A 26,374-nucleotide genomic window follows, 5' to 3' on the forward strand; every position below is an offset into this window, starting at 1 on the left:
TGACATTCGTCCTGGGCTACCAGGTCTCCTAATGCCCCGGCCCCAGAGTTTCCCATCCCCTACCTCCGACGGCCCAGACCCCCTTGCTGTTCCTCTGGTCCCTCCTGTCTCCCGGCCCTCATCCTCCGGGGCCCCAAGGACCCTACGCCTCCCACTCCCAGTACGGCGAGCACCGAGGGGCCCTCCCCACGCCCTGCAAAATGGAGGGCACGAGGGGCCACCTGGTCCACCTAGCCGGTCCGCTCAGCTCACCGTGTCTCAAGGTCGATGCACATCCTGCCTCCATGTGATTACTTCCACCCAGCCCTCAGGCGTGGGCCTCACCTGACTCTGGCGGCCCGCTGTCGGTCTGTGAGGTGCAGCGGCCTCCCACAGCTCTGCGCCTGCGCCGGCGTCCCGGCGCACCCACCTCGGCGCCGCCTGGGGGCCCACATAGGTCCTGGACTATAACGCGCTGCCCTCAGGAGAATCGCTGGAGGTTGCAGCGTTGGAAAGAGCGAGGCCAGGTCCTCGCCTGTATGTTCCTCCTCCCCGACGTCCAGCCAAAACAACCCTCAGAGAGGAAAGTCTAATTCTAACCTCCCTCTCTTCCGGGTTGGTACCTTCCAACACATGAGTTTTGGCGGTGCGCAGGCGTGGAATTGCAGCCCTCGGGCCACGCCCAGATCCCGCGTCCAGGTCTCGCGTGGGTCTCAGGAGGGCTTCGGTTGGGCAGCAGCATTGGCGGCAGCGGAAATCGCTGCGAAGCATGGCCGGCTGGGTGTTCTGTAATCGCTGTTTCCAGCCACCCCAGGGGACGGCGTGCTTCAGCCTGACTAACTGCGGCCACGTGTACTGCGATGTCTGCTTGCGCAAAGGTCAGGGTGGGGTCAGGGCTTTGAGGGCCCTCGGGCCAGGCCCACACCTGGACCCCTGGGCTGGTGGGGGGGGCGGAGGGGCTTCCGGGGGAGGGGCCCTCAGCGGGCCTGGAGGGTGGGGAGAGGACCTTTGGAGCAGGGGGCCTTGGGGGAGGGCGGGGCGTGCGGGGGTGGCGGGGCACAGGCCGAGAGGCTCCCGTTGGCGACTCTTGGGCGCTTGCCTGTGGGCTGGGGGGGGCAGGGCCTGTAGGGGCCACAGGGAGGGCGGGCAGCACCCCGGCCGAGTGTCTCAGTTCCGGCACTGGCCCGCCTGCCACGTGGGGTCCAACCTCAGGCTGGTCCCTGTAAGGACAAGCGCAGCCAGAAGCGGGGGTGGGGGGGGAATGCAGAAGTGTCCCCGGCAGAGGGGGTGGGAGGAAGGAGGAGGCCTGAGGCGGGAGAGGACTGCGAGGGAGGCCCCGGCCCCCCCCGCCCCGTGGGCAGCGGGCAGTGACGTGATCGACGTGTACTTTTTTTCTTGTGAAATGTTTTTATTGACGTATAGAGTTTATACAGGAAAAAAGCCTAAATGGAAACACAGTGAATTCTCATAAAGTGACCTACCTGTGAAACCAGGTCACAGATTAAGAATCAGAACATCTCACACACACATACCCCAGGCCTCCTCAAGGGAAACCACTGTCCTGACCCGCGTTGGTGTCCATCGCCTTGGACTGTTTAACGCCGGTGAGCGGGTGGTCCAGCGGGCAGCAGGCTCCCCACACACACGCCCGCCCCGGGTGGCCCCTGCCTGGGCCCCTCGCTGCGGGATCCTCGGTGCACACTTGCCCCTGGTGCCTCTTGCCTGCTGCTCGGGACCGACGCCGTGTCCTGGTGTATTTCCCAGCTCGCGGCTGAGGCTCGGGCTCTTCCAGGCTTTGGCTGTCACCGGTGGTGCTGCAGGCATGTTCATGCGGGGTCTGGGGGTGAGCACCGTCGCGTGCCCAGGGGTGGGCTGGCTGAGTCTCGGTCTGCGTGGCCGGGGGAAGTGGAACCTGGCGGGCGGCAGGACTTGGGGAAGAAGCGGCACCCTGCACAGGGGAGAGGTGTCAGAGCAGGACAGCCGCCCACGGGGCTGGACAGAAGCAGCGGGCAGGTTGGGCAGACCTGGGTGCAGAAAGGCATCTCGGTTTCCAGCGTGTGGAGCTCGCCGGGGTTGGCGGTGGGGTTCCTGTGGCCATCCAGGACGCTGCGGGGAGACAGCGGGTTTGGGGTGAGGCCCAGGACCTTACCTTTGGACACGGAGGTTCCAAGGAGAGCCATGCAGGGAGAGACCGAGGGGCTGTGAGGACACGCGAGGGTCTGGGAGTCCGGGCAGCTGGAGCGCAGCAGGGAGAGGTTAGTGCAGAGAAGAGAGTGGAGATGCTGCGGTGACGGGAGGGCTGAAGGCAGGGGATGGAGGAGCCTGTTCTCACCTGGGGAAAAGCATTTCCTAAAGAAGGTGGATGGAGACAGGAGGAGGCTGTGAGGAGAAGAGAAAGCAGAAACGTCAAACCAGGCATCCCAGCACAGTCAGCCAGCACATCCGCATGTGGCCCTGGCCTTAGTGGCTGGGTGACCTGCGTGATGCTATGGGGATGGTGGGGACAGGCTGGCTCGGGGCTGGGAAGTACCAGGGAGGGCTAGGGGCGGAGCTTAGTGGGAGGGCGTCTGAGCCAGGACGGGAGCCCTCAGGGCTGTGGGAAGGAGAGGAGGTGAGCACAGGGTGGAGGGTTAGGCCTGGCCTGGGGGGCTGTCGGCCTAAGACAGAGGAAGGAGGCCGAGTGGTGCAGGCGGAGAGAGGTGCGCATGACGGGCCTTTTCCTCAGTAGATGACATGGGGGCTTGTTTGAGTACCCCCTGCAGGGAACTGGGGGAAAATGACCAAGAAAAGCAGAGGGGTGCCCAGCAATGCTGCAGATTCCGCAGTGTTGGAATCCTGCTTCTCAGCCGTGTTGAACTGGGGGGGCGGGGAGGCAGCCCCGGGTTTGGGCTGCTGTGCTGCCTGGAAGGACCCGTGGCGGTGGATGTGGACCGACGGCTGGCCTCCAAGCTGCCTAGTGGAGAAGCCAAGATCAGAGGCTGTGAGGACCAGGCAGGGCCGAACCAGGAGCTGGAAGCGAGGGGGACGGAGTGGGGGGAGCCCTGGGGGTGCGGGGCCAGCTGGAGGCGGGCACCCCACAGGGAGGAGGCCGAGCGAGGGGTGGGGGCGGCCCGGGGGACGTGACACCTCCGTGCTCAGCCCCGGCACTGCCTGGCCTGTCTCAGGAGCTCAGTAAATGCTCTGACGCCAGGCGAGCTGTCCCAGCTGCCGCAGGGGTGAGGCCGCGGGGCAGAGCAGAACACTGTAGCCCCCAGGTGGGTGGGAGGAGCTTTCCATTTTGTAGAGTTTAAAATTTTAAGTTAAGTTTTTCCTATAGAACCTGATTGTAAGAAATATCTGGGACTGATCTAAGTTTGTGTTGTTGATCTTTATGGCCACCATTTTGGAGCATATTTGCAAAACAAGAAAAAAAAGATTGTTACTTATGTAAGTCTTTTCGGCTATGTGCACGCCCACAGGCATGTCCACTGCAAGTGCTGTAATTCTGTGTACTTTTGCAAGAAGGTCTGCATTTATACGTATTTAAAAGCACTACTCACTCTAATAGAATAAAATATGCTTTCTATTACAGGTAAAAGGGATGAATGCTTGATCTGTAAAGTTCCATGTCGTACAGTTCTGCTTTCGAAACGTGTAAGTTGAAATCTGTAGTATCTGAAAGTTAATCACAGTGTTTTTTTTTAAATGTGACATTCAATTTTTAGTCATTTGCGGTGTCTAAAACTTTTGTTTGTTTTGCTACGTGCAGTAGGAGATCTTACAAGCTTTCTGCATAAAGTCCAATAGCGTGGTTCTGAATACCTTGCACAACTTTCTCTTTAGCCAGAGCCTGGCCCCATTAGGAGGTGTGGTGCTCCTGGGAACAGAAGTCGGGTGCCTGTGTTTCTTCAGTACAACACCAGCTCCTCAGGAAGGTGGTGCAGTTTGGTTTTCCTGGGGTCATTTCCAATTAAGAGGGCTGAGGGAAAGTCGGTGAATTGATTCCTTCACATTTAAGGTCTAAGATGTGTATTTGATCTGATGTTTAATCTATAAAAATTGCTTTTCTGATTACAAATATAAAATTACACAAAACTCAAACGTAACAGAGAATCATAACAGAGAATGTGCAAGTCCCCCAGGCCCTACTTCCCGAAGCTGATGACAGCCAGGAGCGTGGGTCCTTCTCTGGATCCTTCTCTGTGTGTTAGTGTGATTTACCTTTTATGGGGTGTTTCCCAGTTGACACTACATTTTGTAAAATGTACACACCCACATTCTCTAGAAGTGATTGCACGGTATGACAGTATTTTCCTATTGGTAAACCTTTGGGTTTTTTTGGGTTTTTTTCTATTTCAAACAATCTTACAGTGAACATTTTTTTTTTTTTTACCATAGTTCCGCATACTTGTAAGACTATTTCTAGAGCATAAATTCCTAGAAGTGGGAAAACGAGGGCTTTCTGTTGGGGTCTCCGTGCGTGTGGAGTGCAATCACTCCCTCTCCCTTCTGTCCCATTCGGGGACTCCATCCGTATTTCCCCTTAGGAAGGCCCTGGGCCTTAACTACAGTGAGGTATCACCTCACACTGGTCAGAATGGCCGTCATCAAAAAATCTACAAACAGTAAACGCTGGAGAGGGTGTGGAGAAAAGGGAACCCTCCTACACTGTTGGTGGGAATGTAAATTGATACAGCCACTATGGAGAACAGTATGGAGGTTACTTAAAACACTACAAATAGAACTACCGTGCGACCCAGTAATCCCACTATTGGGCATATACCCAGAGACAACCATAATTCAAAAAGACATATGTGGCTTCCCTGGTGGCGCAGTGGTTAAGAATCCACCTGCCAATGCAGGGGAAACAGGTTCGAGCCCTGGTCCAGGAAAATCCCACATGCTGCAGAGTAACTAAGCCTGTGCGCCACAACTACTGAGCCTGCGCTCTAGAACCCGCGAGGCCACAACTGCTGAGCCCGCGTGCTACAACTACTGAAGCCCGCACTCCTAGAGCCCGTGCTCCGCAACAAGAGAAGCCACCGCGATGAGAAGACCGTGCACTGCAGCAAAGAGTAGCCCCTGCTCACTGCAACTGGAGAAAAGACCTCACGCAGCAACAAAGACCCAGTGCAGCCAAAAATAAATAAATTAATTTTTTAAAAAAAGACACATGCACCCCAGTGTTCATAGCAGCACTATTTACAATAGCCAGGACATGGAAGCAACCTAAATGTCCATCGACAGAGGAATGGATAAAGAAGATGTGGTACATGTATACAATGGAATATTACTCAGCCATAAAAAGGAATGAAATTGGGTCATTTGTAGAGATGTGGATGGACCTAGAGACAGTCATACAGAGTGACGTAAGTCATAAAGAGAAAAACAAATTTCATATGTTAATGCATATATGTGGAATCTAGAAAAATGATATAAATGATCTTATTTGTAAAGCAGAAATAGAGACACAGACATAGGGAACAAACGTATGGATACCAAGGGGGAAAGGGGTGGGGTGGAAGGAATTGGGAGATTGGGATTGACACATATGCTATTGTTACTGTATATAAAATAGTCAACTGATGGGAACACACTGTTTAGCACAGGGACCTCTACCTAATGCACTGTAGTGTCCTAGAAGGTGGAGATATATGTATACATATGGCTGATTTATTTTGCTGCGCAGTAGAAGCTAACACAACATTGTAAAGCAACTATACTCCATTAAAAATAAATTAAAAAAAAAAAAAGGAAGGCCCTGGGCCCTGACAGGTCAGTGCTGACACCCTCACCTCCCTCCTGGCCCATGGAGGTCTTTGTGTAGAACCGGGTTCTGTGTGGGCATCAGTCTGGTCTCCACTCACTGGGGCCCCTGCCCCTAGTGTAGGCCTCACCCAGGCCCTCAGGGGAGGTGTGGCTTCTGTCCTGTTTCCCTTGGAAGACGGGGCTCGAGACATTGGGTGCCGTCCAGGGTCTCGGGCAAAGGTCAAGCGCGGGGCTCACGTGCACACGGAGCCCTTGCCACGGGCCCCCTGCCCTCTTGGCGCCCTGCTCAGCCCTCCTCCGAGCCGGCAGTGGATTCTGGAGCTGCTTCCCCCGCAGCCGCCCCTCCACAGGGTCCTCCAGAAGCTCCTTGGGGGCCCTGGCCCTTCGAGTGCATTTCCTAGTTTCTAGCTCGGATCTCGCTTTCCCTAAGTGCAGTGTTCCTGTCGTTTCAGCGGAGATGGGGAGCGGCTGGGCCTGTACGCTTGGTACAGACTGGGAGGGGCCCAGGCTCCTGGTCTCATCGGCCTGTGTGTGTCCTTGTCCCGGCCCTTCTGTGTGTCTCGTGCTGCTGTGGCCGGGTGGTGGGTGGCGGTGGGAGGCAGGTGTATCTGCACGAGGAGTGTACGTGGGCAGGTGCCAGTTCGTAAACCCTACTTTTTCATGTTTGCTTTTTAAATAACTCAACACGGGGCTTCCCTGGTGGCGCAGTGGCTGAGAATCCTCCTGCCAACGCAGGGAACATGGGTTCGAGCCCTGGTCCGGGAAGATCCCACATGCCACGGAGCAACTAAGCCCATGTGCCACAACTACCGAACCTGCACTCTAGAGCCCGCGAGCCACAACTCCTGAGCCCATGCGCCACAACTACTGAGCCCACGTGCCACAGCTACTGAGCCTGTGAACCACAACTACTGAGCCCGTGCGCCACAACTACCGAGCCTGCGTGCTAGAGCCCGTGAGCCACAACTACTGAGCCTGCTAGCCACAGGTACCGAAGCCCCCACGCCTAGAGCCTGCGTGCCACAGCTGCTGAGCCCACGTGCCAAAACTACCGAGCCTGTGCTCCGCAATTAGAGAAAGCCCATGCACAACAACGGAGACCCAGTGCAGCCAAACATAAATAATAAATTTATTTTAAAAAATCAAATAAATAACACGTACTTGTGAGCAGTTTGAAGTCGTGCCCATCGCTCTTCCCACTTCTGATTTCACTGTTTCCTTTGTACGCGGCTCCCCCCAGCCGCCTGGAGCCCCTCAGCACTGCCCTTGGTCCTCGAGGAGGGGGCACTGTCCCTCACCCGCGCCGTGGAGTACTCGGTGCCCCTTGGACGCAGCCGTGACGTCCTTGTGGCTGAGTCTGGGCCCTGAAGCACGTAGAGCCCTGGCCCGTGGCAGAGGAAACAGCCTTTTCTCTTTCAGACGGATTCCGACATCCAGGCGCTCTTCATGGGCATAGACGGCCTGTGCAGGAAGTACGCAAGGGAGACCTCCCAGGTGAGTCCTAGGCTTTGCCCTCAGCCCTTGGAGACTTGGTGTTGTGGAGACCAGTCCAGTCCATTCTGGGCACACGGTCGGCGAGTGTCTCCCACCCCCGCTGTGGCGAAGCCGCGCTCTCTGTCCCGTGGTCTCTGTGCCTTTGCTGGGTGTCAGGACACAGTGGTCGCTTGGTCAGGACGCCCCACTGAGCCTCACGATGCGAGGGACGGACCTTAGATCTGGGGTTTGGGAGGTGGGGCTGGGGCTGTCTGGACTCCGGGCGGTGGGCCGCTTTGTGACGCTGTCCTCTCCTGGGGGTCACTTGTGCAGCCCTCGCCCACCCTGTGGCCCCCGTGGCATCCGTGCCTGCCCGACCCTCCTCGTCACTGTGCACGTGCCCCCTTTGCTGCTTCACACACTCGCCCCGCCCCCGTGCCCAGCCTCTAATGCCGCCATCCGTGCCCTCTGCACGTTCCTCCCTGGACGTCACTGGACAGCCTGTGGTCCCCCCGGCTGTCCTTCTGTCAAAGGCGCAACCCCCACTGCTGGCTGCCTGCCACCTGCCCTCGGAGGCCGTGTGGAGGAGTGGCCGGGAGCTGCCTGAGGCCGAGGCCCTTCCCTGGGGCAGCGCCGCTCGCCTGACCGTTCTCGCCCTTTGGCCTGCATGTCTGGAGGCCGTGGTCAGCCAGCTTGCAGAGACCATCCCCTCCCCTGGGAGGCTGCTCTCTGGCTCCGACGTGGCCAGAAGCACCGGTGGGGCCATGGCTGTCCCCCATCATCCCGGGACTGCTCCAGGGGGACGCAGGGGTGCCCCAAGGCTCAGCATCAGCGCGAGGTGAGTGCTGGGGTCGGGGGTCAGGGACTGCCCGCATCGCCCCTTTTGCGGTGGGACCCTCTTTCCGTCCAGGTCCCCGGGGCCAGAGCTGCATGAGGACTCGAGCCCTTTTTCATTTTGTTTTGTTGGGACCATCTGACCCCTGCCGAGGCCGCAGCGCTCAGCCTCGGGCGCCCCAGCCAGTGCAGACGGCGTGTGGCCACAGGGTCTGGGCTGCCCCCGAGCCCGCGTGAGCCTTGCGCCCTCAGTGGGGCTGCTCTCGCCTGCCGCTCAGGCACCCACCGGCCGGCCCCTCTCCCAGGGCCAGCTTTGCCCGGGGCCCCGCCCCTGCTGCGGCCTCACCTGTCCTGCTGCGTCTGTGTCAGCCACAGAGGGCCTGCACTCTTGTCCTCACCAGGGTCTTCATTCAGAAATGGCCTGCAGAGTCGAGGTAGCCACTGGCCTGTCCACAGGCCTTGCTGAGCCCCGGTGCCTGCGAGGCGGGGTCCCGTGTACCAGCCGCTCCAGAACGGCCCGGGGCTGCTCCCAGAGGCGGTGCTGCCTGTTTCTCAGTTTGGGCCCTGCACCAAGACAGGAGGCCAGGGGTCAGCGCGGGACATTAGTCTCTCGCTGCAGGCGTAGGACACACGGAGGAGTGAGCTGTGGAGACAGGTGACTGTCACTGTGTCTTGCTGAAGGTGATTGGGGAAGGTGGCTTGAGAACTGTCTGTACAAAACCCCTCCCAGCTGTGCACGGCCCTGCCTCAGTGCCCTGCACGCTGTGAGGAAAAGGCACCCGGTCACGGGCTGACGGGGGCTTCACCTCGCCCGGAGTGAGGACTCAGAAGTCTGCCTGCTGAGGCCCGGGGGCAGCAGGACTTGAGAGCCGTTGGTGCGGTCCCGAGCCTTTCTGGGACAGGACCTCGCAAATCATGAGGACTTTGTGCAGCGGCGGCCTTGGGGTCCCCTTGGGGCACCCTTCCACAGGCTGACGCTCTGGGCAGAGCCTGTGCCCGTCGCCCCTCCCCTGGATGGAGACACGCGCCCCTGGTCTCATGGAGTGGGGGGGCTCACTGGAGCACTGTGGAGCATGTCTCCTGCCCCAAGGGCTCTGAATCCCTCAGGATGTAGGAGCCAGGAGGTCAGGAGACTCTGAAGAGGGTTTGTCCCTCCTGACCACAGCCCCACCCTCTGGAGGTGGGCTGGGCCAGCCTCCTTTCCCTCAGTTTGGACCAGACCAGTGAGCCCCAGGGAAAAGGCCACCGTCCCTGGATGTTTGCACTCACGTTGGCAGATTCCTGGGGGGAATGAAGTGGGTGACGCGTTTATACAATGTGGACTTCAAATCCCAGCTTGCCCCACACCCGGTTCTGCTGTGCGTCAGCTGTGCGCAGACAGCGACAAGAATTAGCTTTAAGCAATTCAGTGTGGTGTTTTGAGAGAGTGGGTGTCGTTGTCTGAAACTCTAGTGGTGAAAATAGCTCTCTTCCCTTGAGGAAATCACAGTCGCCGTCTTCTAATGTACACGGGCACTCTCAGGCGCCGGTCCAGGCTCTGGGCACCACAGACAAGGAGGTTGGGGCTCTTATAAATGGAGGACCAGGGATGCTGCTGGTTGCAGGTGCTGCTGGCCCCGGATGTCCAGTCAAGGTCGCTGGGCTCCTGGAATGGCACGGCCCTGCCTGTCTGCCTGGTGGCGTTCTTGCCCGGCGCAGGCCCAGTCGGGGTGGCAGGTCAGGGGGTTCCTGGTTGGTCTGTCTGGTCAGGAGGCCATCTGTGATCCAGTTGCTGTTGCCTGAGGGACAGCACATGGTGATCGGCCCTTGTGAAATGTGTCGCATCCCATGGCCTGGGCCCCAAGGGCCACTGAAGCCACACGGAAGGGAGGCACAGCAGCCCCCTTGCCCACACGGTCCTCACGTGGAACCCGCGGCCCTCGCTGCCTCTGGGTGGAGTGCGCCTGGCCGTGACCGTCCTCGGCCTGGGCTCTGCCGGCATCTGCTCTGGCTGCCAGGCTGCAGTGGGGCCACGTCCTGGGAAGAGCTGGCGGCTGCAGGAAGCCCCCAGCGGCCTCTGCGGCAGCCGCCACGCGCGCATCAGCCGCTGACACGTGTTGTCTTTGCAGGTTTTAGAATTTCAAGAAAAGCACAGGAGGAGACTGTTAGCCTTCTACGGAGAAAAGGTAACTCCAGTTGGCTGGTGGCGAGGAGAACAGTGGTCGCGTCACCCAGCGCTTTTCCCTACACACCTGGTGACCTGGACTTGGTGCACGTTCACTCATAAATAGTGTGAGGGCCACTGCCACATAACTCACGTTCTGCTTTGTGGTTTAAGAAGTTGAGGATCCACGTGTTCCGTCTGAACTGTCGCTTGGTGTAGTGCGTGTGGTAACTGGAAGTCGTTCAATTGTGTTTAGATTTCTCAGCTGGAAGAGTCCCTCAGGAAGTCAGCGCTGAGGATGGGGCAGCCGCAGAGGTGAGGCCCGGGGCGCGAGGGTGGCGGTGGGCCTGTCGTGACTGCTCGTCTGTCTCAGCCCTGTGGTAACCAGGGGTGCAGAGGAAAGAGCACTTCCGTTGGCTAGAAACTTCTGTCAAAGCAAAAGTGCAGGAAACTGGAGGGGAGGAAAGGGAGACAAAAAAGAAGATTTTTAAAAAACATGAGTGGTTCCCCTTGGGGGGCCCCCCAGTGGTTCCTGGGGTGACGGGAGGGGGCCTGGAGGAGCGTTAACCCCGTCTGCAGTTCCCCGGAGAGCGCGTGCAGCACACCCGTGCCCTGGTCCGGGCCCTGTGGCAGCCCTGGGCCCACTGGCCCCCGGGGGTCAGTACGGCACCACCCGTGTTCAGCCACGTTCTCGGTTTCATGAGACCTGGTATGAACGCAATGGACGTTCAGAAGTCCCAGCTTGGGGGCCACAGGTTAAGCTGCGGGATTGCTGTCTGCCAGTAGTGACCCCCCCGCCCTAGTGCGTGGACTCCTGCCTCCTCGCTGCACCGGGCAGCGTGGGCGCCCGGGGCCACCAGCCAGAGTCGGAGCTGGGCGCCTGCCAGTGTGGACTCAGCCTCGTCTGGGGTGAAGAGGCCTCCACCCACCCGCCTTCGTGATGGGGCATGAGCTGCCGGTGCCGCCCGTGAAGGCGTGTTTGGGGTCGGCGAGCTGCGGGCCAGCGCCGCGGCAGAGGAGGCCCTCCCTTCCCTGAAGGACTGCGGGAAACAGCGCGGCCGACACCTCCTGTGGCGGGCGAGGCCTGACCCTGACACAGGGACAAGAGGCCCCCGGGCCAGTCCCTGGGATCTGTCCTCCTTGGTGTGCAGTTCGCTTTCTTTCTGTGGAATCATGTCTTTCCTTAATTCTGGAAAATGTCCAGCCCTTACCTTTCCCATTCTCCCTCTGTGGCTCTGTCCCCACCTGGTGTCTGCACCTGGTGGCCTGCTCCTTCAGACCCCGGTACCTGCAGCGCCCTCTCCGCCCCACCGCGCACGCCTTCTCCCCGCGTCTGTCCGGCTGCTCTCACCCTTCCAGCCCATCCCTGGCCATTTCTGGTGCTGTATTCTCGCTCTGCCTCACAGCGCTTTGTTTCCCACCTGGTGTCTTCAGGGTCCCAATCTGCCCGTTTCCCTCGGGCTCCAGGTGGAGCGTTCCTGGCGCAGTGGTTCTGTGCCAGGCCCACCCGCTGACGGCTCTGCATGCACCACTGGCCTGCGTCTCCCTCTGGGGAGAGCCTGTGCCCCCGACGCGCCTGCCTGGGTCTGCCCCGCCAAGCACGGCATGGTGTCACCACTGCTGACCCTGTCACAGGGCCTGTCTCGGCGGGGCCTTGGACACTCGCCCTCCCCACACACCCAGCGTGGCACCCAGTTTGTTCCACTGAGTCACTTGGAAGCGGGAGTGAGTGCCCTTCAGGGAGCTGGGCCCCAGCACGGCCAGTCCCCCTGCCGGTCGATGGGCCGCTCAGCAGGCCTTTATTCAGCGCCTGCTGTGTTCTCAGCACTGTCTTGGGCTCTGGTGAGTCAGAAGGAGCTCCCTCCATTCCTGTGGGATGCAGCTAGGCGTGTGCAGTCACTGAGGCTGTGGAGGGGCCAGGGGGCAGCGCCATGGAGAACAGAGGCTGTTTCTGTTTTCTTTACCTTCAGGTTGGAAGGAATTACCTGGAAGTAAACGTTTATGGCTCAATTAATGCCTTTTCTCCATCTATTTAGTGTGAGATTGTCACAACAAACGGCTTTCAGCACAATAAAAACTCCAGTTTCAAGTAAGTAAAGTGACGCCCGGAAGGGGAGGGTTGTGACGCGGTACGGAGTGGACCCGATCGGCTCCAGCACCAGGTTTCTCGCCACAGCTCCTTCGACAAAGCCCAACGGGCCGCTCTTCCTGCCGCCTGACTCATCAGCCTCTGCAAGGTGTGCACCCCCAGCCCCCAACCCCCAAACGTCAGCGGGCAGTGTTTCAGACGCAGGGGTATGTGGCCGCAGGGATCGGTGGGGGTGGTCACGTGACCCGGGGTTGGGCAGCTGGGTGTCGTCCCCAGGACCCTCCTCTGACACTGGGACAGAGGGACGTGGAGGAAACAGGACGAGAGCGGGGGTGTTTCTCTTGGGAGGTTGGAGTCGAGCCCACGGGCAGCAGTGGGATGAGGGCGCCCGAGGCCCCATCAGCCAGGCCGCCCCCACCCCAAGCTCGTTCAGAAAGTAGGGAGCACGCCCTCTTCCCGCCGCCTTGTGCTCCTGCGGGGACGCCCGGCCACATCCCACGCCAGCCTCTGGGCTGATTAATTAGGGAACTGCCGTGGGTCGAGCCCTACCTGCATGAAACGCGTGGGCCCGGCAGTAGGGTGGACGGAAGTAGTACTCCTGCTTCCGGGAAGCCCAGCAGGAAGCGGAGGGGCCCAGCGACAGTGGCCGGAGGGGGGCAGCCAGCCAGGAGGTGGCCACGCGGGGGCCTTCAGGGGGAGGCGGCGGGAGGGCAGACAGCGGGGGCTTCCGTGTCCTCGGGTGGGTGCGCGGTGGTTTGCAGGTCTCGCTGGCCACGGCGGGGCTGTGATCCCCGGGCTCCCCTGGTGCTCAGCAGCTGCTGGAGGGAGAGCCGCCCGCGGGGCCTCGTGTGTTTTTGTTAATTTGTCGTAACCAGGCCCGTGACCGTGTTTCACTGTCTGTAACAGGGTGGAGTCCATGGAGGTTGACCTCACACCCTCCCCGAGAAGAAAGGTGAGTGCACCTGCTCTCCGCGTGCCTGGTTCCCACATGCTCCGCGTGGATGGTTTTCTCGTCGCTGATGACCTTCGAGCACGCCAGCTCCGCAGACTCTGGGCGGCCAATCTCCAGGCGGCTCCCAGGAGGGACCTGGGAGGGAGGCTGGGGGGGCGGCTGTGGGGCCACTGGGCTTTCGGGGCTGGGGCGGGGTGGGGAGGCGGCGCTGCGGGCAGCAGGCAGGGGCCTCCCGGTCGTCCCCTCCAGGATGTGGCCTCCAGTGAGGACGTGGCCCCGTGGAACCCTGAGGGGCCGCACACGCGCACGGCCCCACCACACCTTCCTGGCACGGGGCCTGGGCCTCTCCAGAACACCCGTCCTCTGGTGGCAGGAGCTCCCCGCGGAGTGAGGTGTGTGGAGGAGGCCGTGACGCAGCGTGTCAGTCACGTCCCACAAGCCAGCCCGGTTGCATTATGGGGACTTGGTGGCTGATGGGCCGGTGGAGAATGCAGCCCAAGGTCGGGGCCATCCCCGGCCTTGGCGGCCCTGGTCGGGTGTGGTCCCACTCTGCCACACCGGCCTCACCACCTGGCCGTCCACGCAGAGATGTGCTCGCAGCCGAGCCCGGGTGACCGTTGAGATCCTGAGGGCAGCCGAGTACGGCTGCCAACAACCCAGATCCTCGACAGCAGCTCCCCGGCACGCTCGAAGAAGCGGGGCCTGTGGGGGCCTGTCTCAGCACCTCCACTTCCTGGAGGTGCTGCACCCGTGCCCTTCCCCGGCTTGGGCCGCGGCCGGCGCTCACCTGCGTCACAGCCACCATCCTGGACACTCGCATCTTTAAACTCTTTCTGTTTCGCCTGTTACTGGAGCCTCCCCCAGATAGGTGCTAACCCGACAGGAGCGATTTCGTCTCCTCTCTTCAATAACTTTTCAGAGTTGGCCTGTGTTGGACACTCGTGGCCTGACATGTAGGACGTGCCGGAGGTGGGAGGAGGGGCAGAGGCCGGTGCACAGGCGGCCGCAGAGGGGCCGGGGAGGGTGGCCGAGCTGGAGGGAGGCTCTGAATGCAGCCGAGAGACAGCAGCGGCAGGAAGGGCTGTGAGGTCAGGCCCTGCTCACTGCGAGCCACGTTAAAGCCACTGCAGCAATGGGATGAGGGCACCCTGAGCAGTGAGCGTCCCCAAGCCAGCCCTGCCGTTCTCGCAGACCCTGGAGAGGCCTTTGCCTTGGGCACGGGCCTGGAGTGGGTGGGCCGGGGAGGGAGGCCAGAGGGAGGGGAGGCTGCTCCGGTGGGTGGGCAGCAGCCTGCCAGGCAGTGCGACGTTCGAGGGTGGGGGCCAGTCCCTCCAAGGTCAGAGTCTTGCCAGCAGGCGTGAGCCGGAGGCAGGGCCGGGGTGGGGACGTTTGCAGAGAGTGCCCCGAAACGAGGCCACCGCTGAGCTGGCGGGGAGGCTGCTTGACAGAAGCAAAGGACCGTCGTGGGCGCGGGAGCTGGGAAGGTGGGCCCGAGGTCGCAGCAGGGGCGCAGGTGGGGCGGTGGCCGAGTCTAGGGCCCCCCAGGAAGGGCCAGGACGGGCTGTGGAGATGAAGAGACGGGCACAGAAGCAGCGCCAAGCCTGGGCTCCTGGCAGCGGCTGTGTGCCCCGCCCCAGGTCCCACCGCGCAGTTACAGCGAGGGGCAGAGCAGGTGGGGTGGGGTGGGGCGCCGCCTGGCGGACGCTGCTGCGTGCGTGGCGTGGAGCAGGCCTGGCGCCGGGCACTGCCCGCCAGCCCTAGCCACGCACGTCAGCATCTGGATTTCAAGGTGACAGGACGCTCCCCAAGTGATTTACTCAGGACTTTGCAATTCCTAATGTCAGCCAAGAAGTTGGCTTACTTTTCCTCTTCTGAGACTCTTAAAAGCACTCGGTGGGTCCTTCGTCCACTCACCGCCGTGGGCCCTGCCCACTCGGCCACGTTCCCGCACAGAACGCGGTCAGACAGGAGTTTGTTTCTCAGGCAGATGAGACTGAGGGGCTGTGTTCTTAGCAGATGAGGAGATTCTCTCCTCCAGAGCGGCAGGTCTGGAACGTTACCAATTGTTTTCCTCTTACAACCTAGCGTGAGGTCGCCACCGGCCTGACAAGGATCTCCCTGCTCAGTCCACCTCGGGATGGACGCATGGGTAAGTGGAGACCTGCCACCTTACCCCGGTCCACACGTGCTGAAGGACTTACCCAGTGGGTGTGGGTCCATGTGGAGGCACGTTTCCCCCAGAGCGGGCCCCTCCTGGGTCCATCCAGGGCCCCACCTGACCCGGCACAGGGGAGGCGGGCCCTCGTGGCCCGTCTCCTGGGCTTTGAACAGGAATCCTAGGGCCTGCCGTGCTTACTGGTGCTTGCTGGGGTGGCTGCTGGGGGAGCACCCGGCCCTTCCCCGGGGGTCAGCGTGGGCCTGCCCGCCTGCCCAAAGCACTAGGCTCTGGTGCACGCCCATCTCCACCCCAAGTCCCTCCCTCACCAAACTCGGGCCAAGGCCCTGGAAGTTTCCTCGGTGTGTGTCGTCATGGAAATATTTACATTTGAGATAGATGCTTATCCATTCTTAATCGTCAGCCCCTCTGTTTTCCTTCTTGCCATTGCTTCTTGCATCTCCGTCCTTAGATTCACTTTTTTTCGTGCTGAAGTTGAGATTCTGATAGTTGCCTCTGAGGTGTACGTTTTCTGAGCCGCGGCTGTCTAGGGCCTCTTGCTGCCGCCCTTGCACCTGAGCACCCGGTTGGGGCTTGATTTGCTTCTGCACTTTGGAATCGCTGCTGCACCTGCCCCTTCCTCCCTTCCCCTCCCCTCCTCTCCCCTTCGTGGACGCTGTGCTCCCAGCCTCAGCTCACAGGTCAGGCCTGTGTCTTCCTGTCCCCCTTCCCTGCCCTCCCCTGGGATCCCAGGCCATCGGTCACTCCAGGGCCCTTTCCTCATGCTTCCCGCCTCCATCCTCCTGTGCAGCTGGAGTGTCCGCCCATCAGGGTTCCCTTGGTTTTGGAGGTGGCGTTTCCCCTGGGCCCTGGGGTGTCCTGTGGGCGTCAACGTCCTCTCTGCCCTCGTGCCCGGCCCAGCATCCCCACCTTGTGCCCCCACCGTCATGCTGCCGTGCGGGTGTGGGTTTCAGGTCAGCGTCTGCAGGCCGGCCTGCGGGGCAGAGCCCGGCGCTGGGAGCATCTTTCCCTCAGGAAACGGGCGTCTGGCAGATACTGAATGTAGTTCCCTGTGCTGTACAGTAGGACCTTGTTTATCCATTCTATCAACATCCTGTAACAACCTAAAATGGAAAAGCATCTGAGGAAGAATATATGTGTATAACCGAATCACATAGCTGTACACTTGAAACTAGCACAGCATTATAAAAGAACTATACTTCAGTTTTTTAAAAAACAAAAATGCAGTTTAAAAGAGGAACTGAAATAATTACATTGAAAAGCATTTAGAAGGCGACACGGGCAGACTAACAGAAAAGAGAGTGAGGTGGAGCCAGTAAATAGAATGGCAGGTGCAGGTGCACGTCAGCCACCCAGTACCCGTGAGCAACTGGCCACACCAGGGAAGAGATGCCCCGCACGCTCCCCACGAGAGACGTGCTTGCGCCACAGCAGCACAGACACGTTCCAAGTGGAAGGACACCGTGCGTGTGGCAGCCAGATGAGGGCTGGGGCGCGGCGTGAGCACCAGAGAAACAGACCGGGACGAGGACTGTTCTGGAGACCAGGAGCAGAAGGAACACCCCGTGGTAACGGGGTGTCAGGAAAACAACAGTTACCAATGTGTATACACCTGACAGCAGAGCAGGTACGTGGAGCAAAAGCTGCCCATGGAGAGAAGAGCCAACCATCCGGTCTGGGGTGCTCAGTGCTCTCCCTTCAGAGACGGAAAGCTGTGAGGGAAGCAGGAACGAAAAAGACACGAGACGTGTAGGGAACAAAGAGCAAAGTGGACACGCTGATGTCAGCCACAGACAGCATCCGGTATGAGTGTGCAGCAGACGCAGAGACGTCAGACTGCTGCGCGCTGTCTGCGAGGGACACATCTCGGAGCCAGAGGCGCCAATAGGCTGAGACGAGATAACGTACAGGGTGGATCAAGCCAGCAGCCAGTGCAGAGCCGGAGCAGCTGTCCTCACGTCACACACACGGTCGTAAGATGGGAAACGTCTCTAGAGACGGGCATTGCATGATGAGTAAAGGTCATTTATCAGGAAGACGTAACCGTTAGTGCAAACACGCCACAGAAGAAAGTCCCCAAATGCACGAGGCCAGAGTTAAAAAGAGAAAGAATTCAACACGTGATTTGAGCGCTGCAGTAGCCCACTATCAGTAGTTGGCGGACAAATAGACAAGTGATCAGAAAGAAGACAAGAGACTGCCTGTCCGACAAACGTGATACCACCAGCAACAGCAGAGTGCACAGTCTTCCCAAGTGCAAATGGGACATTCTCCAGAAAAGGTCACACGGTGGCACATAAAACAGGTCCTGACACTTAGGGATGTTCATACGGAGTGTATTTTGGGGCCACAATGGAATTAAATTGGAAATCAACAGGAAAAAAAATTCTGAGAATAAAACAAATATTTGGAAATTAAACAATGCAATTATAACTAGCTTATGGACCAAAGAAAAAACGTCAACAGTAATATCAGAAAGCAGCTTGAACTGAGTGGAAGAAAATACAGTGTACCAAATTTATAGGATGCAGGTAAAGCGGGGCTTAGAGGGAAATGTATAACTTTAAACGCTTAGATTAGGAAGGAGATCTAAAGGCAGTAATCTAAGCTTCCACCTTAAGAAGCTACAAGAGAACAGAGTAGAAATCTACAAAACAGGAAACAAAAACAATAGAGAAAACCAATGGAACCTAAAGTTTATCCTTCGAAAAAATTAGCAAACTCTTGCCTAGACTGACCAAGAGAAAAAGAGAACACAAATTACTAGTATAAGAAATGAAAGAAGGAACATCATTACACATCCTACAGATAATAAAAGGATTATAAGGAATATTATGAACAACTCTGTCAACGAAGTAGATGACTTACATGCAATGGACACATTCCTAGAAAATATCAAAACTACCTCAAGAGGAAATACTAAGTCTGGGTAGACCTCTATCAAGTAAAGAAGTTGAATTAGTAATTTTAAAATCTTTGCACAAAGAAAAGTCTAATTCTCACTGGCTTCATGGGTGAATTCTTTGAAACATTTAAAGAAGAACTAATACCAGCCCTACATAAACTCTTTCAGAAAGTAGGAGAAGATCAAACTTCCCCACTCATTTTATGTCAGTGGTGTCTTCATAGCACAGCCAAAGATAACACGAGGAAAAAACTGAACCATAATCTTCGTGAATACTGGTGCAGAATTCTTTAAAATATACGAGGCCATCAAATCTAGCAACATATAAAAGGACTTATATACCATCACCAAGCGCGGTTTATCTCAGGAATTCAAGGTTATTGACATCTGAAGATCAGTTAACTATATTAGTAGAATGAAATACCTAAAAAACAAGATCTTTACAACAGAAAAAGAATTTGACAAAACTCTGCAGCCATTCGTGGTAGAAACTCTTAGGAGATACGCACTAGAAGGGCACTTCCACAGAGTGGCCAAGACCCTAGAGGTGGAACCTTTTCCCTGGAGACCAGGAACAGGGCAAGGATGCCCACAGCCGTCACGTCTACTTGCCTTGTCCTGGAGGCGCTAGCGGAGCAGAAATTAAGGCGCATAGGTTGGAAAGGAGGAGGTGTAACTACTGTGTAGACAGCTGGTCTTACTGTAGAAGATCCCAAGGGGTCTGTAAGAATACTGTCAAGCATTATAAATGAGCTTGGGGAGGCTACAGGGTGCGAGATCCATACGCAGAACTCCGTTGTAATTCTGTATACTAACAACCAACAGTCCAAAATTGCACGTAGCTGATAGATCGTAACTGTCAAGGTTTCCTCTGGACTTCCTGTTCTGTCAAAGAGTATACTCCATCCTTCCTTTCATAGATGCCACATTGTTACGATTACTTGTGCTTTACGGTTAAGTTTTGAGATCAGACACTTTGTTCTTAATTTACCAAAGTAATCTTGGCTCTTCTAAGGGCTTTGCATTTCCATATGAATCTTAAGGTCCGCTTGTCACATTCTACCAAAAAAGCCTGCTGGGGGTTGATAGGAGCTCATCAGTTTGGGGGGAGTTGCTCTCTCAACACTTCTGCGTCTTCCAGTCCATAGACCTGACGTGTCTGCCTCTCCGCTTACTGGACCCCGATTGACCTGAGGAATCGTCGTTTTCAGTGTATGGGTCTTAGGCGTTATCCATAAGCTGGTACCCGAGTAGTGAGTTATCTTGATGGTGGAATTTTCTTTAATTTCAGATTGGATACAGTTTACGTGGGGCGTCTTTTCGTTCCTCGCTTTCGCCTGATTATGTCTTTGAAGCCAGAGTGTGTCTCTTGTGGACAGTGTGCCTCTTGTGGACAGTGTGCGTCTTGTGGACAGTGTGCCTCTTGTGGACGGTGTGCGTCTTGTGGACGGTGTGCCTCTTGTGGGCGGTGTGCCTCTTGTGGACGGTGTGCGTCTTGTGGACGGTGTGCCTCTTGTGGGCGGTGTGCCTCTTGTGGGCGGTGTGCGTCTTGTGGATGGTGTGTGTCTTGTGGACGGTGTGCCTCTTGTGGACGGTGTGCCTCTTGTGGACGGTGTGTATCTTGTGGACGGTGTGCCTCTTGTGGACGGTGTGTATCTTGTGGACAGTGTGCCTCTTGTGGACAGTGTGCCTCTTGTGGACAGTGTGTGTCTTGTCTTGTGGACAGTGTATCTTGTCTTGTGGACAGTGTGCCTCTTGTGGACAGTGTATGTCTTGTCTTGTGGACAGTGTGTGTCTTGTCTTGTGGACAGTGTGCCTCTTGTGGACAGTGTGTGTCTTTTCTTGTGGACAGTGTGTGTCTTGTCTTGTGGACAGTGTGCCTCTTGTGGACAGTGTGTGTCTTGTGGACAGTGTGCCTCTTGTGGACAGTGTGTGTCTTGTCTTGTGGACAGTGTGCCTCTTGTGGACAGTGTGTGGTGGGATGCTGCTTGTAATCTCTGCCTCTGGCTGGAGTGTCCAGTCCATTGAGTCAGCATGGTTACTAATAGGTTTGGATTGATGTCTACCTCTTTGCCATGTGTTTTTGGGATTTTTTGTTTATCTGTATCTCCTTAACTGCCTTCTTTGGCATTAACTATTTTTAGTGCCCCGTGTCCCCTCAGAGCTGTGACTGCATTCGGAGTCGGGGGTCTCTAGGAGGTCAGCGCCGTCCTGAGGGTGGGCCCTAATCCGATAGGATTCGTGTCCTCACGAGAGACGGCACGCACGGGAAGAGGTCACGTGTGGACACAGCAGGAGGGCACCGTCTGCAGGCGGGAAGCGGGATCCACTGGATCACCAGGAGTCAGGTCTGCCGGCGCCTTGATCTTGGGCTCCAGCCTCGGGGACTGTGAGAAATAAGCGTCTGCTGAAGCCCCAGCCTGCGCTGGTGGTGTGGCAGCCAGAGCGGACTGGGAGACTCGGCCTTCCGTTGATGTTTGCGCTGTCTCGTTGTTGTCTTGCCTCGGGGGCAGCCTTGCGCCTTACCGGCCGCCCAGCTGGATTCTGGTCACATGCGGCAGCTTTGCCCGTGCGGTCCGCTTACCCGCTGCTCTGGGATGCTTTGATTACGTGTAGCCACTTAGGTTACATAGAACCCCAGCGACAGGCCTGTGATGACGTCCCTTACAGAAGCTCGCGTGCCCCAAAGATCAGGAGAGGAGGCAGACGCACACGCACCCCTCACGCTTGTCAGGTTTCTGGGCCCACGTCCTTCCTGTGGGACCGCGTGCTTGTCGGTGGGTGTTCCTTTCAGACCCAAGTACCGTGTTACTGTGGGGCAGTTTGGCCAGCTGTGAATTCTCCCAGTTTTTGTCACCTTTGAATGATGATGTGTTCATTTTGAGGGTAATCCCACTGGGAAGAGAATTCTCAGATGACTGTTCTTAGCACTCTGCCGAGTCGTCCTGCTGCCTCTGGCCCCTCCTTTGTTTCTGGTGAGGGGTCGCCGCCCTCAGCCGTGTCCTCGTGTGTGACGAGTCGCTTTTCCCCTTTGCTCTGAGGACTGTCTCTGCCCTTTGCTCACTGTGCCTTTGGAGGACTTTTCGGATTCGTCAAGTGTGAGTCCCCTGGCCTCGTGCTCCTCCTCCAGGGTGGCCATGGCTGCTGTGCGGGTCTGCGCGAGCTGGCGCCCAGGCGTCTCTCGGGCAGGGCAGCCTCTGCGCTCGGTCTCTGCTCTGCACGCAGCAAAGCTGTACGCTCCCAGGTCCTGCAGGTCACCCCCAGCCGTGCTCTTTCCTCCTGCTCTCACCCCCAGCGCAAAGGCGCAGGTGCACAGGGGCCCGCTCACGGCCCAGGCAAGGAAGCCCCCTTCCCAGGCAGGCGGCAGCGGGCGTCCGGGCTCAGGCGCTGTTGTCTGTCTTAGACGGTGTCCTAAAATGGTCCCGTCTCATGCTCGGTCTTGGGAAGGAGCTTCGCGGATGTCAGCTCCATCCAGCTGGAGGCCCCTTCTCGGCAAGCCCTGCCTGGGTGAGCTGACGAGCCGCGGGCACCTCAGCCTTGCCCCCTGCCACTCTGTCCCACGAGCTTGTGCACGAGGCCGACCCGCTCCCACGTCTCGGGCCGCCCACCCGTCAGTGCCCAGGTCTCGTCCACAGGACGCAGCCTGTCCACCTGGCAGCACAGGGACACGAGCGTCCCCACATTCTCGACCTGGAAGCTTACCCTCTTTAAATGTCACCATGTTTTCCGTTTAAATTTTTCAATGGAAATCTTTCCAAATGCACTGGATCACGCCGCTTTCCTGAACAGAAGCTCGGCCCTGACTTGGATGTGTCCTGTTGGCTGTGGGGCCTTGTCTGGTCATTGGCTTTCAGTAGCACCGGCCCAGGGGGCGGCTCCTCGGTGCTGCCGGGCCTCCTGCAGCGCCCGGGGTCACTGCCCTCAGGACCGAGACCTGCCGTGGCTCATGGTTCTCGGGTCTACTGAGGGCCTGGCACCCGCTGTTCCTATGGCCAGAGCGCTGCCCACACGACCCATGAGTTGTTGACTTCCTGAGGCCTCGGTAGCCTCGGCTGTGTCGACAGCCGTTGTCCCCATGAAGTCCTGTAAAGCGTACGTGAGAAAGTGCTGCTGCCTGCCGTCGTGGGGCCGAGCGTGTAGCCGCTGAACAGAGGACTGTACCCGGGACCCGCCGGGTGTGTGAGGCCAGCAGATCAGGAGCCACCGCCGTGCAGGAGGAAGGTGGACTCACGGTCCCTGGAAGCAGGCGGCACGGCCGCCAGGAGGGGTGAGGCGGAGGCCTGGGCCAGAGCCTGGGCCGCGGTTTTCAAGGGAGGAACGGCAGGGCCGCGGGAGAGGCTGGCAGGCTTGAGGTTGGCTGGCTTGAGCCGTCTCTGTGGCCGCAGGTGTGGGGGCCGCCCCGCTTGTCTGAGGTCCAGCCGGGCTGATGAGGGCCGAGTGGGGCAGCAGATGGAGGGGGGCTCAGAGCTGGCTCTGGATTGGCGGCTGCGCTCGCTCACAGGCAGACCGGCGCCACCTCTGGGAGTCAGCAAGGCCCCCAGACGCCAGACCCTCGTAAAGTACAGAAAACAACAAACACGGTGAACGTAGCTGCCCAGATGGTTTGTCCGCCTGGTTCTCAGCTGTTCTCTGGGGCTTCCTGAGGGTCACCTGCAGTGGGCAGTGTCCTCACAGTCCGCACGGCCCAAGACAAAGAGATGAGACCCCCATTGCCCACTTCGTGCTGTGCAGCCTTGGGAAAGGCACTCACCCTCTCTGGTCCAGGTTCTTTGGTTATGAAAGGGGTACCATGAAAGGACACAGAGGGACCGTAACCTAAATGCTGTCTACCCTTCTTTCCCTGGCTTCCTTCTCTTGAAACTCTCCAAAATTTAGACGCAGAGGGGTTCGGGTATTGAGGAAGAGCAGTCCTCTCATGTCTGCTCCCTGGTGTGACCAGAGCGTGCCAGGGTTCCCTGACATCTTTGAAAGAAGCTTCTCATCAGCCCAGAAGCTGTCAACGGCGGAAGTCGAGCCGTGGAAAACTCCCGCGGTCTGGGTGGAGGTGACACGGCTGTCCTGGCGCCAGGGGTCGCCCGCAGCCCCACGCCCTCCCTCTTGCACCCGGAGTGGTTGTCAGAGTAACAGGAGCCAAGGCTTAAAGCAGGTGTCCAGACATTTATTGAGCGCCTGCCGCATACCAAGGGTGGCCCCCAACGGAGTCCGCGGGCAGTGTGGGTGTGGGCAGCGGCTGAAGGTCAGCCCTGGCCAGTCCGGGCATGAGACTGCGCGGTCAAGGACAGCGCACGTGGGTGAGAAGATGGGGAAGAGGGTGGGGTCCGCACCCTCCCGGGGCGGGGGCAGGGCTCCACCTGTGGCAGGGATGGGGAAGCAGCTCGTTCACTTCCCACCCACCCCCAGGCAGCGTTGCCCACCGCCCTCAGCACCCCGGCCTGACACCGCGTCACGCCAGCGAGCCCCAGGCACTCAGGTAGGTCCCGCTCGTGGCTCCTGGGGGGCGACAGGGTTAGGTGGGGGCGGGAGGGACCCGCTCGTCCCGGCGCTGTCTGCGGGCCCCGAGTGAGGCGGTGCCCAGAAGACCACGTCATGTTCTTGAAGCTAAAACGTAATTTAAGCAGGTGCTCTGTCACGAGAAACCGCGGAAGAGCCATTACGGCTGCAGGACGTTTTACTCCAGGACAGCCCGGGGTCGGCAGGGTTTCCTGAAGGGCAGGTGGCCGCTGTGGCCAGTGCTGCCCCTCTGCCTGGCCAGGTCCCAGCGCCACCATTTGCACAGGAGCAGCCGTGCCCTTCCTGGACGCAGGGCCGCCTCCACGCGGGGCGCTCTCCTCAGCGCTGGGCACTCAGGTGCTGTCTCCAAAGGTGGACCCTCCCCTGACCCCTGACCCCTCTCCCAAAGCCTGTCCACGCTTTGCGGCTCGGCACAGTCCAGCCACTGGCCTCCAGACTGCATGCCCGCCGCCCCTCGACTCACAGGGCCACCCACCTACCTCCCTGACCGCAGGCTGCGCCCGTGGCCTCTGTGGGCTGCTGCACCCCACTCCACGGCAGGAGCCGCCCCAGCTCCGCGCCCTCTGACTGTAACTTGCCTCTTTCAGCATCAGCACAGAGGGGCCCTGTGGGAGGGTCCAGCGACACAGGTCCTGGCCCTGGTAACAGGCAGCAGTTCTCGGGGGCCCTGCCACGGTCCCCACGGCCCAGAGAAGCCCTCCTGCGGGCCTGCCTGCCGTGGCCCCAGGCTGGCCGCGCCACCTTGAAAATGACCTCGTGGCCAGAGGCGCTGGTGATTTTGTCTGTTAAATTTACCGCTAGGATCCCAGCCCTGCAGACGCCCTGGGAGTGGCCCAGCCAGAGCCCTGCGCCCCAGGCGGCAGGCAGAGCCGGGACAGGGGCGGCACCCAGGCAGCCCCTCAGCATCTCGGGGCTGCTGCAGAGGCGGCATTTAGGTAAGTGCCGCGGGGAAAGGCAGACGCTGTGAGGAGCAGACACAGCTTGGGGCCCCCGAGAGCTGTGCTTCTGCGCCCTTGGCAGCGGTCCAGACCCCAGCCGCGCTCACCTGTGCGTTCTCTGGGGCTTGTGACTGCCGCTTCCCGCAGGGTCTGCCGGCCGCGGGGGGCTCGTGCACGAGCACTGAGCAAGCGCCCGCCCGCCTGGACGTCGGCTCTGCGCCCGCCTGCAGCACGTGCACGTATCCAGTACCGTGATTCTGCGTTTTCCTGATGGAGTGACTCAGTGATACGAGTGAATAAAGTGTTTTTTGGACTCTCTCGGGGCAGCAGTGTATGACGTGTTTGCAGTTGGTACCTTAGAACTTCCTTAGGGGCGACCGTCCCCTGCCTCCTCCCTGCTGGGGGCTTCCAGCCTCGGCTCCTGGGTAGGCGAGCGGGGGTATGGGCGCTGACCACCGAGGCCTGCGGGTGGCCACATGGGTCAGACCCGCCCCAGGGCCGGGGGTGCCTGTCACGTGAGGCTCATCTGTCTCCAGACGTGGGCTTCGTGTGTGGCTTCTCCCTGCAGGCCGATGTGCCCTCCTCACCCCCGTGTCGCTCTGGACAAAGCCGGCTGCAAAGACGGTTATGATTATGATCCTTCGTGGTGCGGTTACCTGAGACTTGCCCCCAGACTCCCGGCTCCTCTCACCTGGGTCAGGCCCACAGCCTAAGGGCGGGAAGCAGACACCACGCGCTGCGCACTTGGGAAGCCGAGGATGGGCAGGTTGCCCTTTGTAGCTTTGTAGCCAGGCGGGGCGGGGCAGGGAGGAGCCCTCCTTCCCCAGGGCTCTCGGTGTGCAGCCCTCCCTGCCGCGAGATAGCAAAAGCCGTGGGGCGTCTTGTGAAATCCCTGCCCTGTTGTGTCCCCTGTGTGCCTTCTAGCATGGTGAGCATGACGACCTCAAGCGGGAAAATGTAGGCACGTGTGCAGAGCAGAGTTCACCTGTTTGCCACTCGGCAGCGGGGACGAGGGGGAGGGGCTGGCGGGAGCCGAGAGGGGGCGTGGTGGCACCTAAGAGGAGTCCCACGCGCTGCCGCCCCCCGGCTTCCTGCAGATGGAGCCCTGGCTCTGCGGGTTTGGGGCCTGCTCGTCGGTCCACGGTTCTGAAACCCCACTCTCTTCCATCACCTCACCTCGCTTTTCAGACAGAAACTTTGATGCCGTTTTTCGCATATTCTGTTCTTTATCTTTGCTGTTCTTCCCAGTTGGGCTTCAGTCCCGTGGGCATCTGGTCAGCACTTGTGTCACCTGCCCTTCCAGCTCAGCTGACCACTCACATCAGCACATCGCTTTCCTTTTTCAATTCTTCTCACCGAAGAGGCAGAATTAAATAACACATCCAGATAGTAGCGCACCCCCTGCTGTAGACAAAGGCAACGTCGCAGCCCAGCACCTGGTGTCACGCCAGCTCAGACCCTCTGTCTGTGGACGCACGGACGTCCAGATTCAGCCCGGACGTTGACCGACAAAGGGGAGTGTGAGTGCAGGAAAACAGGTGGCGGGGAAGCCCAGGGCCAGCGGCAGGGTGAAGGGTCGTCGTGGGGTGGCATGAGGGGCGGGCCACAGCCAGGGCCTGGGGATGG

General features: G+C 59.0%; 1 protein-coding gene across 5 annotated transcripts; it reads left to right on the forward strand.

Annotated features, from left to right (window-relative positions):
- The first annotated feature begins 748 nt into the window (after nucleotides 1-748).
- Nucleotides 749-25,054, forward strand: RNF212 (ring finger protein 212). Of its 5 annotated transcripts, none has more exons than XR_009540188.1 (13): nucleotides 2,575-2,678; nucleotides 3,551-3,612; nucleotides 7,147-7,221; nucleotides 7,878-8,038; nucleotides 10,143-10,199; nucleotides 10,434-10,492; nucleotides 12,214-12,266; nucleotides 12,354-12,414; nucleotides 13,173-13,218; nucleotides 15,304-15,367; nucleotides 23,700-23,769; nucleotides 23,915-24,745; nucleotides 24,896-24,909. XR_009540188.1 is itself a non-coding variant. In XM_060147469.1 (13 exons), exons 2-13 carry the CDS (start codon nucleotides 3,585-3,587, stop codon nucleotides 24,931-24,933), a joined length of 846 nt encoding a protein of 281 aa, XP_060003452.1. In that variant the 5' UTR covers nucleotides 2,575-2,678; nucleotides 3,551-3,584; the 3' UTR covers nucleotides 24,934-25,054. The 5 variants fall into 5 exon arrangements, 2 of the variants coding, with proteins under 2 accessions (XP_060003453.1, XP_060003452.1); XR_009540190.1 differs by having other exon boundaries at nucleotides 23,918-24,745; XR_009540189.1 differs by lacking the exon at nucleotides 24,896-24,909 and having other exon boundaries at nucleotides 23,915-24,146; nucleotides 24,612-24,736.
- Nucleotides 25,055-26,374: the final 1,320 nt, after the last annotated feature.

This window comes from Lagenorhynchus albirostris, chromosome 4 (assembly GCF_949774975.1).
Source record: "Lagenorhynchus albirostris chromosome 4, mLagAlb1.1, whole genome shotgun sequence".
NCBI lineage: Eukaryota > Metazoa > Chordata > Mammalia > Artiodactyla > Delphinidae > Lagenorhynchus > Lagenorhynchus albirostris.

Coding starts and splice junctions, on each gene's coding strand:
- RNF212 (XM_060147469.1), top strand. CDS start 3,585: ATGTCGTACAGTTCTGCTTTCGAAACGT. Junction 3,613..7,146: donor CAGTTCTGCTTTCGAAACGT/GTAAGTTGAAAT, acceptor TTTCTCTTTCAG/ACGGATTCCGACATCCAGGC. Junction 13,219..15,303: donor CACCCTCCCCGAGAAGAAAG/GTGAGTGCACCT, acceptor CTTACAACCTAG/CGTGAGGTCGCCACCGGCCT.